General features: G+C 46.9%; 6 protein-coding genes across 6 annotated transcripts; 3 read left to right on the top strand and 3 right to left on the bottom strand.

The window, feature by feature from the left end:
- Positions 1-404: 404 nt before the first annotated feature.
- On the top strand, positions 405-3,163 carry COCVIDRAFT_15962 (hypothetical protein; the record flags this gene model as incomplete). The annotated part of the gene is made up of 9 exons (XM_014701107.1): positions 405-485; positions 654-1,047; positions 1,102-1,302; positions 1,359-1,624; positions 1,670-1,684; positions 1,777-1,935; positions 1,995-2,464; positions 2,519-2,888; positions 2,996-3,163. 9 exons carry the CDS (start codon positions 405-407, stop codon positions 3,161-3,163), a joined length of 2,124 nt encoding a protein of 707 aa, XP_014556593.1.
- A 606-nt stretch (positions 3,164-3,769) lies between these two features.
- Positions 3,770-5,958, bottom strand: COCVIDRAFT_37754 (hypothetical protein; the record flags this gene model as incomplete). The annotated part of the gene is made up of 10 exons (XM_014701159.1): positions 3,770-3,987; positions 4,054-4,272; positions 4,335-4,612; positions 4,666-4,790; positions 4,845-4,942; positions 4,995-5,090; positions 5,140-5,297; positions 5,345-5,554; positions 5,607-5,684; positions 5,735-5,958. 10 exons carry the CDS (start codon positions 5,956-5,958, stop codon positions 3,770-3,772), a joined length of 1,704 nt encoding a protein of 567 aa, XP_014556645.1.
- Positions 5,959-6,707: 749 nt separating this feature from the next.
- Positions 6,708-8,336, bottom strand: COCVIDRAFT_26604 (hypothetical protein; the record flags this gene model as incomplete). The annotated part of the gene is made up of 3 exons (XM_014701124.1): positions 6,708-7,690; positions 7,747-8,167; positions 8,226-8,336. The coding sequence occupies 3 exons, from the start codon at positions 8,334-8,336 to the stop codon at positions 6,708-6,710; spliced, it is 1,515 nt and encodes a 504-aa protein (XP_014556610.1).
- Positions 8,337-9,332: 996 nt separating this feature from the next.
- COCVIDRAFT_26603 (hypothetical protein) lies at positions 9,333-9,828 on the top strand (the record flags this gene model as incomplete). Its single annotated transcript, XM_014701123.1, has 3 exons — positions 9,333-9,414; positions 9,470-9,604; positions 9,656-9,828. The coding sequence occupies 3 exons, from the start codon at positions 9,333-9,335 to the stop codon at positions 9,826-9,828; spliced, it is 390 nt and encodes a 129-aa protein (XP_014556609.1).
- Positions 9,829-10,160: 332 nt separating this feature from the next.
- On the bottom strand, positions 10,161-11,738 carry COCVIDRAFT_37752 (hypothetical protein; the record flags this gene model as incomplete). Its single annotated transcript, XM_014701158.1, has 3 exons — positions 10,161-10,184; positions 10,365-10,493; positions 10,524-11,738. The coding sequence occupies 3 exons, from the start codon at positions 11,736-11,738 to the stop codon at positions 10,161-10,163; spliced, it is 1,368 nt and encodes a 455-aa protein (XP_014556644.1).
- Positions 11,739-12,954: 1,216 nt separating this feature from the next.
- On the top strand, positions 12,955-14,598 carry COCVIDRAFT_99295 (hypothetical protein; the record flags this gene model as incomplete). Its single annotated transcript, XM_014701157.1, has 2 exons — positions 12,955-13,300; positions 13,349-14,598. The coding sequence occupies 2 exons, from the start codon at positions 12,955-12,957 to the stop codon at positions 14,596-14,598; spliced, it is 1,596 nt and encodes a 531-aa protein (XP_014556643.1).
- Between the last annotated feature and the right edge of the window lie 404 nt (positions 14,599-15,002).

The following is a 15,002-nucleotide window of genomic DNA, read 5'->3' as shown; positions in this document are numbered from 1 at the left end:
GCCTTGCCCTCGGAGATCCATCGGAGATCTACCGGGTGCCACTCGGGCTGATAAGGCTACAGTCACGTGCACAGAGCATTTAGCCCCGCATAAACATTACGCAACTTCAAAGGATTCGTCTCAACTCACTCTGATTGATATGTTTTGTGCCTATCTGCGACACACCTTACCACTCCAGAATTCTAAGCGAAGGAGGAACATTGAGGCGTTCGGCAACGTATCTCAGTTTTGGAAAAAGCGGGGTACATTAGCTTGCCACTAAGGCTGATAAACCTGGCAATGATAAGCATGCATTCAGCCGACAGCTTCTAGGGATCAAAGTTCCTCGCCTTTCGGAGCGTCTTATCTACTTATTGCTAGCATCGATTGGTGCTTCATTCTTAACTCCATCCTGCTGACTTACTATGATCTCTCCTACAAGCACCGTCGACAGTTCACGTCCCAAAAAATATCTCAGCACTTGTGATAACTGCAGAACCTGGAAAGTGCGTTGTCTAAGTTCGTAGAATCCTGCTCTGATCTCTCCCGCACCCCGATGCTTACTAGTTACAGAAGAGAACCAGCAAGACGAGAAATGCATTTTATGTACCGTATGCCAAGACTCTTCTGTCATACATATTGGTCAATATATTTGGCTTACTTAATCACGACAGAAACGAGGGCTGGGATGCGTTTTCTCGCCCGCAAAAGCAAGAAAAACCCAGGCATCAAGGCCTGCAAGGGGCAGACATGCTGGACAGGGTCACTCGCGATCATCGACCATTCCCTCCCCCACAAATGTTGATGCGCAAGTGAACGACGCTCATGATAGTATAACCGTTACTACTCAAACGCCCACCTCTTCACATGCGCGGAACGCTTCTGTGTCAACCCAGAACATTCCCGGAGACCAAACAGTGTCCGAGTCAACCCAATATAGACAGAATACCGACTTGTATGTTGACCGAATTCTATTCGCTGTGCGACCCACAGGAACTCCTGAACAGGTGAGATCTCGGTATCCCGCGGGGCGATATAGCGTGTCGCGACAAACGGTGAATGAGCATGGTGAGCATCGACTGGGAGGACAGTAAGGAATCTTGGAACTGACATATGTATCAGTCCCAAGTTCGAGTCTCGCATTCTTTTCCGACAACGCTGTCGACAATCTATGTCTGAAGCTTGGCCATGACAAGCTCAAAACGTTGGTAAACACCTTGGAAGCACAGATGCAGGCCCGTTGGGAGGCTCCTACTTCTCAACCCCATGGACGACCTGACGACAATGATGATTCTCCTGAGCGTAGATCTCAATACATCCAATGTACGCACATTCCTCGTGTCAGATGCATATTTTTTCTCGAGCTAATCGAACTATAGCTTATTTTGAACAAGTTCACATGATATACCCGTTCCTGGATCGAGATTCATTCGAGGAGAGGGCTTCATCTTTCAATCCCCAAGACTCAGGTCCAACTCATGAGACATGGTTGGTTCTGTATCACACTGTGCTTAGCCTCGGGTGCATGTACCATGACGGGGGTTCATTTGAGCCTGCAAAGGGCCTAGCATGGTACTACTTCAGTCTCGCGTTCCACCATTTCCAAGATGTGTTGATGTGTAAAGCGTCTTTACTCAAAGCCCAGGTATGTCTCAGTCTTGCTCAAGAGCTTTTATGCTAATTGTACCAGACAATGACAGCAATGGTAAGCCGACACAAGTATGAATACAGTCATCGCCAATATTAACCGCAACTTGACTCTAGGCAGTATTCGCTCTGAATTACTCAAGTCTGCAGATCGAGACGTTGTGCATCTCAGAAGCGGCAAGGACAGTCATGACTCTGGGTTTGCACAAGAGAAACCTTGACCGCGGCCCATATCAAGAAGGTAGAAGGATATTTTGGGTTGTATATTGCTTGGAAAAAGAGTACGCTTTTAACTCAAGCAGCGCTTCTGTATGTCGTGTGGGCCTTTTTTTCCACAAGAAATCGATTTGCTGATTGGTACACACTAGTTGATATCGGATATGGATATCAGCTGTCCGCTTCCTACAGATTTGCCGATAAACACCGAAGGTTTGGCCTGGCTTCCTTGCTGGGCACGCTACTCGAGGATTCTGTCAAGAGCATATGATTCCCTCTTCTCGGTATCTGCTACCTTGATTCCAACAGAAGAATGCTTTCGGCGTATGGATTGCATCAACGACGAACTGCAATCATGGCTAAACTCGATTCCCGATAGCCTGCGTCCCGGTTCGTCATTGCATCAACATCGATCCAGGCCTCTGTATATGCAAGAAATGGTATTGAGGATCCACTTCTCATATTACAATTTGAGAATTTGTATATCACGAATAACTCTCAATCGGTGCCCGAACAAAGGATCGCCGCGAAGATCCGAAAACGAGAAGTGTTTGTTGACAACAGCACGCGCGATCATCGAGTCAACCTATATGATCGCCATGAATCCCTTCACTCCTGTCTGGTAAATTTTTCCAGTTAGCAAACTCACGTGCGATAAACCACTAACGGTGAACAGGATACTCGGAGTTATGCCAATGGTTGCAATGTTCATTGTCTTCGATTTTGTTGTTCACAACCCGCTACATGCTGAGACCAGGAGAAATCTGTCATACCTTGACATAGTTGCTGCCCACTATGCCAGACTCGACTTATTAGCGCAAGGCACCATCCACGATGCCAGGGTTGCAGATTTTACCTCCATCGCACGCCTCTACGTTGAGTCTTTGACCGGAGACTCAGCAAATACCGCTGATAATACTCTTGCAGGTGCCGGATCCGACATTCGCAGAGAGCCACCTAACGACAGTTCACTCGGAGTTGGAAATCCTGATTTCATGTCGCAATATGAGTTTGAGCAACTGTCGGCCACAGGGGCCAACAGTATGGTATGTTTCCAGTTTTTTGTTATCGTCGAAGCCCCTTTCTCGCAACTCTTACGTCAAGATTTCTCCCTTATCTTTCGCATTGCGACAAACCCGTTGACGTTTTCTAGATGAATGAGATGGATGAATGCGAAATCTCCCCCACTGGAACAAGTTTTCTGGATTTCCCAGGCCCAAGCTCTTCATTGTATATGACCATGCCAACGTCTGGGTATGACATAGCTGGCTTCTTCGGTGATTCTCTCGGCTGGATACCGGATGGAAATCTCGAGCTATAGATCGCTATCTCAGATACCTTGAGAGCTACGCCATGGTGAAGGCATCAGGCTAGCGATGTGCGATACCCAAGTTTGAATCGTACTCCCGGGTCGAAGGACAGTGATTGAAAACGTACAATGTGCAACCACTCCAACATTCTGCCGAGTAGTGATAGTAGAGAACTATTTGTATTTTTTTTAAGGAGAGCGTTTAAGATGCACTCGAAGTAGGCTGTCGGCGTTGTTTACCGGAGATATATGGGCTAAATGAGAAGAGCGCGAAGTATTGCACGCTTTGTCAAAATCCTGCAACTAGGCGTGCAAGGACCATTGAAAAAAACAATACTTATAATATTTCACGGCGAGGAAAATATAGGGGCACATTTTGTATAAATCTTCAAATATCACAATCACAAATGTCTTTGGGTTAGCAGCGGTTGCCGACGACGTATGACGTGCAGCCAGAGAATTCTTGAGAAAGAAGAAATGAGAGACGTGGCGTACAAATTAAATGCCATCACATGATAGCGCTTAAAGTCAAAATGTTCATCTACACATGAAATACAGCCGTCCCTCCTAGATATCTAAACCATAGTCTCCAAAGGGACAACGCACAGACCATCATTCTCAGTTGATAATAGATTCATACCCTTGATCCGGGTCCCCAAAGTACCACGCCTTATCCTTGCCCTTAGTCTCCATAATTGTAAACCCGTTTCCAAAGTACGCGAATCTATTCTGATTCGTCGGAGTCCATTCAAAGTCCTCCCACCGTGGATTCATGAGCATGTGGAACCAGTGCAGTCGGCTGCCAGGGTGCACCAACGCCGGTCCGTCTTCCTTCCCTGGTTCATTTTGTCAGCTAACAGGACCCGCATGATATCGCAAATAGAAGGCAGAGCTGCTCTTACCTCCTTTCAGCCAGGATCGACACTTTGCATTCCAGACTGTACGCGTCAAGAAAGTGTCTGCGTGTTCAATAAAGTCGTCCAGTGCCTTTTGAGATGGCACGACGGATTTGTAGCCTTCTGTTTGCGCCTTGTGAAGGAGCTTGATGACGTATTTCGTGATGTGCTCGATGCTCGGGAGTGCGGAGCCGTGGGATAGCGGTCCGTTTGGTCCCATGTAGACTTTGTTGTATCGTCAGCTTAGCCTATTTACAATGACAAAGGGGAGTTTTGTGAAGACTAACGGATGTAGTTTGGGAAGTTTGGTACGGCTAGTGAAAGGTACGCTGTTGGTCGCGAGCTCCATTGGTCGCGCATGTCGATGTTGTTTCTGCCGATGATGGGGAAGCGCGGTTTCCAGGAGACGTTGAAACCGGTGGCGCAGACAATTGCGTCTAGTTCGATGATCTCGCCTGTTGCGAGCTGGATACCTTGCGGGACTACTTTTGTGATGGAATCGAATACCACGCGAACGTTCTTCTCTGTTAGCGCTTCGAGATAGCCGACGCCTGGTGTTGGTCGCCTGCAGCAGAGTTAGCACACCGTCTGAATCAAGGGTTTCGTTTGTTTCCCCACCTGCATCCCACACCAAAACTAGGAACAATGCGATCTACGATAAGATTGTCCTTGCCTAACCGGGCACGCATCATTTTGGTCAAGTCTTCTCTCGCCTGGGCTTGCTGTGGCGAATCGTGGAGCGCCTGAGTTGATTCGTTAGTGGACAATGCTGCGTTCGGGCGCGATTGGTAACATACCGATGCAAATCCACCGTTCAAATCTGTTTCCATCGCTTTCCGATACGCAACCAGCTTTTCCGGGTGCTCTGTAAATTCGCGCTTTTGTGCTTCCGTGTCTTCAAAGATATTAGTCAAACCTCAGTGGCGTATGATCTTCTTGATGCATACAATCAAAATTGGCTCCATTAGGGCCGGCGAAATCTTGGCCCAATGTAGTTGAAATCCAAGTAGGACTCCTAATAAATGTCGCAAGGTGCGCAGCCACTTTTTCAATTAGTATCCTGGTTCAAAATGCTTATTTAACGAGACGTACCTGGCTGTATTGCGGTCACGAGCTGTATTCCTGACGAGCCGTTTCCAATCACGGCAACTTTCTTTCCTTTCAAGTCCACGTTGTTGTCCCAAGCTGCTGAATGCAACAATGAGCCTTTGAAGGAGTGTAGACCTTCAATTGCCGGCCACTGCCAGTTGCTGAGAGATATTAGCGTATGAACTCGACAATGAAACCGAGCGCTTACTTTAAAAACCCACCACCGTTGATCAGGAAATGACACCAGTCTTCTACTGTTTCCCCAGTCGATCGAGAGCGTATCTTGACGAGCCATTGACCTTTCTCTTCATTCCAGCGAGCCTCAACGACTTCACTGTCATATTTGATAAATTTCTCTAGGTCAAACTTCGTTGCCGTGTCACGGAAATACTGAAGAATCTCTGGTTGTGAAGCATAACTGTAATTGAAAATTAGAACATAGCCTTCCTCTCATTCGGAAACGTCCTCACAATTGAGACCAGTTGGGGTTTGGAGCCCATTCATACTCGTAGATATGCGCAGGGATATCACAAGCACACCCGGGATAACTGTATCCTCGCATTAGTTACAATTCGATATTCGGTTGGATAATACGGACGTATTCTCAAACCATGTTCCTCCAAGCTCTGGGTTCTTTTCGTAGATCTGGAGATCGAAATTCTTGAGATGCCTTTCCGTTTTGTAGGCAAGGTCTAATCCGGTCGCGCCAGCCCCAATGCAGATAACGCGCAGTGGACGCGAATATCCCAGATCATTCTCCTCGACCGTGTATGCATGATTGCCGTTTGTGGCAGAGGCAGGAATGTAATCAATACTTCCCATTGTGGCGCTTTCGTCGAATGCTCGCTGTGTATATGGCCGGCCAGTCGATTCAGCAGGCAATGACAGCCAAAGCAGACTTGGTTGTCGGATTGAAATGCTTGCTTAGTTGACGGGCAATGCGACTCTTGCTTTTTTATTAATGATTTCTCAAAGTGAAGGAGAAGAAAGTTTATGAGATGAATGTTTTAGTAAGTAGTTATCCGAATGTGGAGCCATTCGTAGAGTTCGACGTTTTACGGATGTGTTAGTCAACCTTGCTGTATAGACCGAGATGCGTGCCGAGAAATCGGAAATTCCGAAGCACGGCAAGTGTTAGATCACGAGATCCTTCGTATTCACCCCCGCAGCCCAGTGGCAAAATCCCATCATCATGAGTCTCAAACCAGCAGTCATGCGACATTCTTTCGCGGTATCAGTGCCATGTAAATGCGGGTTCTATCTAGCCTAATTAACTGAAGATTATCTTTTAAGATGATAGCTAAGATCCAGAAGTTCACACGTGAGTTGAGCGAATGCTTGGTTTTATGACTGTTACCCTAGCATGACGTTATCTGCATCACTCAAGTGACGCTGAGAATGTGCTGCGGCAATTTTAAGCGTTGTTCATTGACGTAGATTGAGTTCTGAGGAAATCTTACACAACAAAAATCACATCTCCGTCTATATCACTTCCAGAACATGTCAAGGCTTACGTATTGGACAATAAAATTCTAATTCTTTTCTCTAAAAACGCTCTCAGCATTCTTTCCTCATACCTTCGCATCTCTGACTCTACTCGGACTGCTAACTTTGAATGATCCGTGTTGCAGGCGCTGAAAAACTCGTTGAGGATCGTATACGTTGGCGACTTCGGTCAAGTACCTCCTGCTCGCTTCACCAAAGCTGTCAAAAACATTCTGCCATTGGGCCGAATAGTTTGGAAACAAGAAAGGGTGGTACAGCTGTCGCTTCCTGGCCTCTTCCTCGACACGTCTAATGATTGTTTGCTGCATCCTAGTTACCTCGTTGTCGTAATTCGCATCTGAGGTTACAAAAATCAAGAGGAAAGATATGAGAGGTCCATCTGCGCCCTCCAGCCCGAACATGTTGCCAGCAGGGTTTGTTGTTCGAGGGATGGCGTGGAACTCCATTGTCGAATTGATGTGTTTTGACTGTGGCGAAGCCTCCTCAACGAAGACATCGTAGGCAAAGTTAAGAAGGTCTTGGTCAAGCTTGATGGTCAGGGTAGCAATCGCTGCACGATATCCTACACCGTCCTGTAGGCCAGCGATGTTTTCAGCCATGGTTGTATAATCAGTCATTCCCAGCGAAGACTCAATGGTCGGAACTTTGCGAAGCTCATCAAACAAAGGCAGGTCGGCTTGAGGTTCAGTGTAGACCATGTATTGAATCAGTCGAAGTGGTCCTTCATCATAGGTTGCGATAAAGATGGTGTGGCCTTTCGGATCCTCTTCTTGCCTGTTCACAAAGCCCTCGTAGGCCGCTATAGCTTGCCTGGCATGAGAACTGTCAATCATCGTGCGGCCTCCCCAAAATCGATTATAGGGATATGCCTCCAATTCAAAAGTTGTGATGATGCCAAAGTTGGAACCGCCACCTCGCAGTGCTCGATAGAGTTTTAGCTCACTTTTTGAACTTGCAGTGACCACTCGACCATCAGCGAGTACGATCTCGAAAGATCGCACATTATCGATACCCCAGCCGTGCCGCGCTGCGTAGAAGGAAATGCCTCCTGTGAAAAGTTAGTTGACACGCATCGTCAGCAGGGGGAACGCTGTAGGTACATACCTCCAACCAGATACCCGCCGACTCCAACGTTATAGGACCTTCCACCCACAACAATTAAACCTTCCTTCTCTAGTCGCTGGTACACGGAACCCCAGGTATTGCCAGGACCAACAAGAACCGTCCCTTCATCCCTCTTGATCTTGAACGTGTCGAGCTTGACCAGGTCGAATTGTATGCCTCCCTCAATACTAGATTGTCCGGCAAAGTGACCGTGACCACCGCTCTTCACATTGAAGGGACATCGCTCTTTCGCACAGAGAGCCACTGCTTCGCCAAGCTCCTTCGCCGAATGTGGTTGAAAGAAACATCGGGGTTTCAGGGTCTTTTGATATCCGGACCAGTAACTATTCTGAAGTGCCTTGTACCGTGGATGATGCTCCTCGAATACTTGTTCTGGGAAACGCTTGATAAGCTCGGAAACCTGCAGTCGCGTCAGGATACCGCCAACTACAAGCAAAGTCTCCAAGGAGATGACCCACAATAGGTTCTGTGAGAGCCACTAAAGGAGCGTGCAGAGCGTCGTTCACAGTTGGAGTCGACTGCGGGGTTAAACTGATTGTGTTTAATTGCGCGGTCAACTGTGAGAGCATCTTGGCTATTGTTGATATTGTTCGTTGCAAATGTAAAAACAAATAGCGACTGGGCACTCGGGTCAACTAAGTCAAATGTACAGACTAGAAAGCGTTTTGTAATGGGGAATATTTCAAGTGGGCCACTACAAGCATATTGGTATTCTGCTAACTGTTGCCACAGACCACCCTTGTTTGGAAAAGGTCGAGATACGGAGTTATGAGTATGATCCGGGTTCTGCACCGGAACTTCCGTTTTGGGATATTGGCGCAAAAGCACATTCGGGACATGGCGAGCCTGTGAAATTGAAACTTTATCATCGGGTTGGCCCCTTTCAGACGTAAGCTAAGACATTGATCATGTCGTAAGATTATCGCATGATCACTTATACAATCTGTGACAGCTGCAGTTTACAAAATGGCGACATTGAGAAAGTTAACGCGAACTGGGCGCGCTGATTACGATCAGCCGCAGTACAACCAAGACTGTTGCGAATCCGGACTCGACGTCAGGTGGATATTTGATCAGAACACTCTCTACCGCGGTTAGACTATCGATCGGGCGCCCAGAACTGACTAATTGACTTTGCCGCTGGACAGATTACATGCCGAACGCCAAGTGGAGAACGATCCGGAAAATCCTATAGCTTATCATTGGGTTTCATTTGCGGAATTTCCTAGCGTCCTGCTACCGAAGATCTAATACGCTTTTGGCGTCCCTTTCCTCAACTACGGCTAACCTACCAGAGTTTGGGGTAGCGTCTAATAGTTTGATGTTGCAAAGTGTTATTGGGCGGTCAGCACGATGTCCGGCAAACTCCTTGAAAGGAACGGATGATGAATGGATAGCAATCTTCCCTGCAGAAGCGCCACTAATAACACGCGGATGGTAGTCTACTCGCTTGATACAAGAGGGTGCGGAACACTCTATCAACTCTTTACACCCTCGTCTGCATTGCCTTCCAACGAAAAACACATTTTATATAAAATTCTTTTTGGATTTAGACTTTGTGAAATATGGGTTTTGACTACGCTTCGGAGAACGCACAATACGACGTTCCACTTGTGCAAGGTCTTGTTGAACCCTGTCACTACTACGGTATCACCAATTCTCTCCCGTTCTGGGCCAGCAAAAGTGCTTACATGTTTGACAGGTCGCATTCTTGGTACAGACCCGGCAGAGCAAGACAAAGATGTCCAATTATTTGCTGGAATTCTGCGCGTCATTCCAGGCAAGGTAGACTATTACGGGCCCACAGATCATGAGGAGTCTGGCATCGTTATCAGAGGTATGTTCGAATAGGCCTAGAAACTCGTTTTTAACTTACTGATTCTACCAGGGGAACTTGACCTTGAGGACGAGACAGGAAAGAAGGTCACACTGCACCAAGGAGAGTCATTTTTCATCAGGAGACAAAGTCGGATCATTTTCTCTGCTAAGCGATTTGCCCTGGTATTCAAATGCAGCTCCTATGCTGCAGGGCATGGAAAGTCTAAAGAGCTGATTGTGTAGTTGTAGAAGTTAAGCATAATGAAATCACAATGTACCATCTACCCAACGCCATAATTCTGAAACATGTATTACCATTTTCTTTCTTGAACATGACATTTTCTACCAGGTGGATTATGTGCAGCGTAACTAAATCTAATGATTGCAATGTGTCTGAAAATATCTGAGCCAACTTGTACCTTATGTGGAAGGATTTCACTTCACAAAAGACAAGGGTGGATCGAATGCCGAGACTTCCGGTAAATAGAAAAGATGAAATCTTTCATCCATAAATCCACCATAATATCAATCAATGAAAGTTCGGGCTTTAAGATTTATTAGAAGAGCGACAGCAACTAATTCTCTGTTGATATACCACTCTAATCAGTTCTTAGTTACACAACAACTATACACGATCCTTTTCTCAACCACACCAACAATCAACGTTCACAGTGATTGTACTCTCTTGAATCGGTAACTTGCATGAGTGGCCTATGAAAGCCCAATTAAAGAAGACTTTGCATAGGCTTTCCGACCAAGTGGTCTTTGTGCAACTGTACAAACTCTTGTATAGCGTTTGCGTAGTCGTCTATGTGCGCTTCTGTCGCGCAGAGGGTGAGTGGTGTATAACCCCTTACAGCAATATTGATGTTCCTCGCTAGCATGTGGTGGTAATAGAGCGACTGCCACTTGGCAGCATCGGGTCCTGAAAAGCGCACGTTGAGCATGCTTCCTCGTGCAGTGATGAACATTGGTGGGAGGCTCAGCTTTGTCGTAGTGTCCTCGTCAAGCTGTACAGTAAGACCGTGCTTGAAGCTGTCGATCTCGACAAGGTTCGAAGAAGCGTTTTTGACTGTGTCAGGATATATACCATTGTCGATCAAGATCTGCTGGACTTTGGCCTTCAAGATTTCGCCGAGCTTATTCAGTCGATCGACTGCATCTGCGTTGTAGATGTCTAGACCCACAATACCCGCATGCATACTGAGAGCGTTATTGTTGTAGGTACCAGGATGGAACAATTGGTTCTTGGAAGGGTCGAAAAGCTCCATGATATCTCGGCGACCTCCAAAGGCTCCAAAGGTCATGCCGCCACCTACGTACTTGCCGAGCGTCACCATATCTCCTCGCACACCTTGTGTGGCGCTGTAACCGGAATAACCCAGGCGCGAAGACATGACCTCATCGAATATCAGGAAAGCACCGGTCTTGTCGGCAGTATCGCGAAGGAAGTGTAGGAATGCTTTAGTTGCAGCCCTGCATCCACCAGATCCTTGGACAGGCTCAACCAGGATCGCAGCGAGACTGTCCTTGGGGAGGCCTTCCAAAACCGCACTTGTCTCAGCGATGTTGTTGTAAGGTGCATATACAAAGTCATGAGGCAAGTTCATGCAAGGCGCAGTTGAACCTTGAATCAGCGCCATTGGGAAGACAAGTGTACTGCCATGGTATCCACCGCTGAAGACAAGGATCTTCTTTCTTTTGGTAATCGCAAGAGATGCAGCCAGAACTGTAGTATTCGCCTCGGTGCCAGAATTGGTAAATCGAACAAGCTCAATGCCTGCTGGACCGAACCGCTGACAGACCTTTTCAGCAAACTCTTTCTCTTTCTGGGAGTTTCCGCCATAGTTCCACCCTTTTGACATCGCGACCTGAACAGCTTCCGCTATCCGGGGCTCGGAGTGACCGTAGATTCCGGCACTGAATTCTCCCAGTAGGTCGATGTATGTGTCGCCATCCAGAGATGTGAGGGTGCCGGATTTTGCAGACGCCCATGTCAATGGAAATGGGTCTGCATGAAGTACTGTCCTAGTATTGCCTCCTGGAAGATGGGAGTGGGCATCTTGGTGTGCTTTCAAGGAACGTGAATTCCGTTTTGAGTACGCTTCATGTGCGCCTTCGAGGGCACGGTCAACGTAGGTTGTTGTTGCCATTTCGTCGTATGCAATCGTGCAAGAGTATTAAATGATGAGTTTTCAAAGTCGTAGTCAAATTCAGATCACGTATACTTCATGGATATATGTGAAGAAACCATCAGCATACAGCTATACCCGCGAGTAACTACCGAAAAAGTAAGGCTGTGTTAGCGATTCTTTGAGGCTCTGCACCTAACCATTCGGCAGCAGGTTGGGCTCCGGAATTTCCGTATAGGCCCCACTATTGCAGCATGGATAACGCATATCGGATTTCCGTCGGATTTCTTAGCTTCACTGCGTCGCCGCAAGTCACAGAACAGATTGTGGCTATCTGCGATATGTATGAGTTCGCCAGACATTCTATTTGCACACAATTTGACCTTTCTCTCTTCTTATTATTTCCTTAGCGCGCCACCTCTGCACTCTTTGTGCTCACTATCTCATTCTTTTCGCTTCCTCGCTGTCCTCTCGCAGTTTATTTACTAGTATGACAGGCCGCAACGTCAGATGTTATCTTCAGCTTGCTGTTGCTTCAGCTCGCTGTGCCGCCTTCTGCAGGATTTGGGTGTATTGACTCTCCGTTATCAGCGGATGGAACATCTTTACTCAAGGCGTCCACTGTATCGAGGTCTTCGGAGGGCTAGCGCTTTATCACACACATCATATCTTCTTAACCTTATCTTCGTTGGGAGAAGTGAGCGCCATGAGATTTGACTTATGTCATGTAGGTATTGACTGGTTTAATGTTCATGTTGGCGCGTGTAGAGTTCACAAAGTCTTCTCTTTTCTACTCCTGTACGATCTATTTTCTGTAGTACTGGTTCTCAACCATTTCCCATTGGGTATGGTGGATTGGGAGCATTCTATAGAGCTAGAGGAAAGGATAGTCTTCATTCCCTGAATGCGATATCGACGTAATCAAGATTGCGTCCCTTGCATATGGCGTTGGCAACAGCGTCGGATGTCGCACTCACCTCCACACGGAAGCTCCGATTGCTTATCATGCTGAGGGACCGAAAGCTGGTCACTTGATAAGTAGCTTCCCGGAAAGGCCGATAGCGCCAGCCAAGTGCACTAAAACCCCACAATTTCCCCAGATGAAGGCACTAGCCTATATAGCTTGCTGTTCGTGACTACAGATGTATAGCTTGTCTTCTCAAGCCTGTTCATCTCTCAATATCCCTTTTCCCTTATTTATTGGAGATTTTCTCAACAATTACATATATTCGCAGACATGGCTGGACAGATCGCCTCACCTGTCGACAGTCAACCATCATCGGAGAAGAAGCTCGCATTGGAAGATGGTGTTACTGGTGACTTGGTGTCGATACCAAGCATTGGCGAAAACTATGCAGTCACTGAACTCGATGACGAACGCTTTAACCTTTGGAGTGTGCTTGGTGTCCAATATACCACAAGTGCCACCCCATTATCGATATGCGGATTTATGCAGTTCACTCTGGCTGTAGGCGGAAGTCCTTTCTTCTTCTGGGGTTTCCTGGTTGTGGTTGTGTTGCAAGGACTGCTTGTTCTCAGTTTCGCAGAGCTAGGCTCGTCTTTCCCACACGTCGCAGGTATGAGTTTTTTCCCCGGGATTTCGCCGGCTTCTGCTGACAACTGAATTCAAGGTCAAACCTATTGGACCTCCGTACTTGCCCCGCCCAAATACAAGAAATTTCTCACCTACTTCAACGGTATCATGACCATATGGGCTTGGATTTTTGGTCTCACGGGTGGCTACCTCTTGAGTTCACAATTTGTGGTTGCCGGAGCCTCGATCCTTAGCCCGTCGTATACCATTCAGCACTGGCACTTGTACTTGCTAGCGATATGCATGGCGCTCGTCAGCGTTATTCTCAACACTGTCCTGATCAAGATATACCCACTTCTCAACAAATTTGCCCTGTTCTGGATCAATGGAGGGCTCATCTACATGCTCGTAGTTTTGCTTGTCAAAGCACAACCTAAAGCATCAGGGTCGAGTGTTTTCGTTGATGTTGTCAACCGTACCGGATGGAGTTCAAATGGGCTCGTGTTTCTGATGGGCCTTTTTCCCGGTCAAGCAGCCCTTGCGTTGCCAGACGCCGTGACCCATATGTCAGAAGAAGTGCCAAACCCACAGAGACGCATTCCGCAGGTCATGGTTGGCTCATTCCTCCTGTCCAGTATTGGTGGTATAATCACCATTGTGGTCGTTATGTTTTGCATCATCAACCACGACAACCTTCTGCAGCCATTGGGTGGTCAGCCAATTTTACAGATATGCTGGGACGCCTGGAACAACGAAGCCTGGGTCATCACTGTGGACATTATCTTCATCGCGACATTTATGCAGGCTTCCATCTCTACTGTCACCTCCATTAGCCGGATTGTATGGTCGTTCGCGAAGTCAGGCGGTCTTCCATTCGTTGCCTGGGTTACCCATGTAAATCCTAAGATGCAGCTTCCAGTGAATGCGATCCTGCTCTGTGCAGGCATTGGCATCACATTGGACACACTGCAATTCGCGCCTTCATACGTCCTCAACGCTCTATATGGTTCGGGAGTGATCTGCGTGCTGTTTTCCTATGGAATACCTCTCACCCTTCTATTGGCGCGCGGACGACAAAGTTTGCCACGGAATCGCTATTTCAGCCTTGGAAAGTTCGGACCTTTGGTTAATATCATGACGTTAGTCTGGCTTTTGTTGTCTGCTATTGTGTTCTGCATCCCTCTTAGTTATCCTGTCACCGACGATGCGATGAACTGGGCTCCCGTTGTGGGAGCAGCTACTATCGTAATCTCCCTTATCAACTGGCTGGTTGTGAGAAACACGTATGAACTTCCTAAAGCTTTCTTATTTCATCGTACACATGGTCTTCATAACGAAGGCTCATAAAATAGCTTCCCAACTTTGAATAATATCTCAATGAGCTAGTAGAAGAATGAACGGTTTCAATGATTGAGGTCAAATATTATGCTGATAAATGGTAAACACATTCAGCGATGCTGTACTTCAAACTAATTATAGTCCCCATCAAAACAGCTTCGATGGATCATCTCCTAGTGGCAATGGTTCGATTACCTGCTAAAGTTTCAAGATCTAGTTATTCTAACAACGCCACGTTATCGAAGCTTCGAACCCACATGTCAACTGCTATTGTGATAGTAAATACGTATTAATAAAATGATTTTAGAATATTGATTACTCCATCTGCAAAAAGAACAGGGTTACGCATATAGGAGAACTTAATTTCTCGACGTATATTCTGCTTTCGTGATGCAATGGCTATTCTAAATCTA

This window comes from Bipolaris victoriae (assembly GCF_000527765.1).
Source record: "Bipolaris victoriae FI3 unplaced genomic scaffold scaffold_42, whole genome shotgun sequence".
Taxonomy (NCBI): Eukaryota; Fungi; Ascomycota; class Dothideomycetes; order Pleosporales; family Pleosporaceae; genus Bipolaris; species Bipolaris victoriae.
Note: the sequence above shows the minus strand (reverse complement) of the source record. Positions and strands in the feature narration are given on the sequence as shown.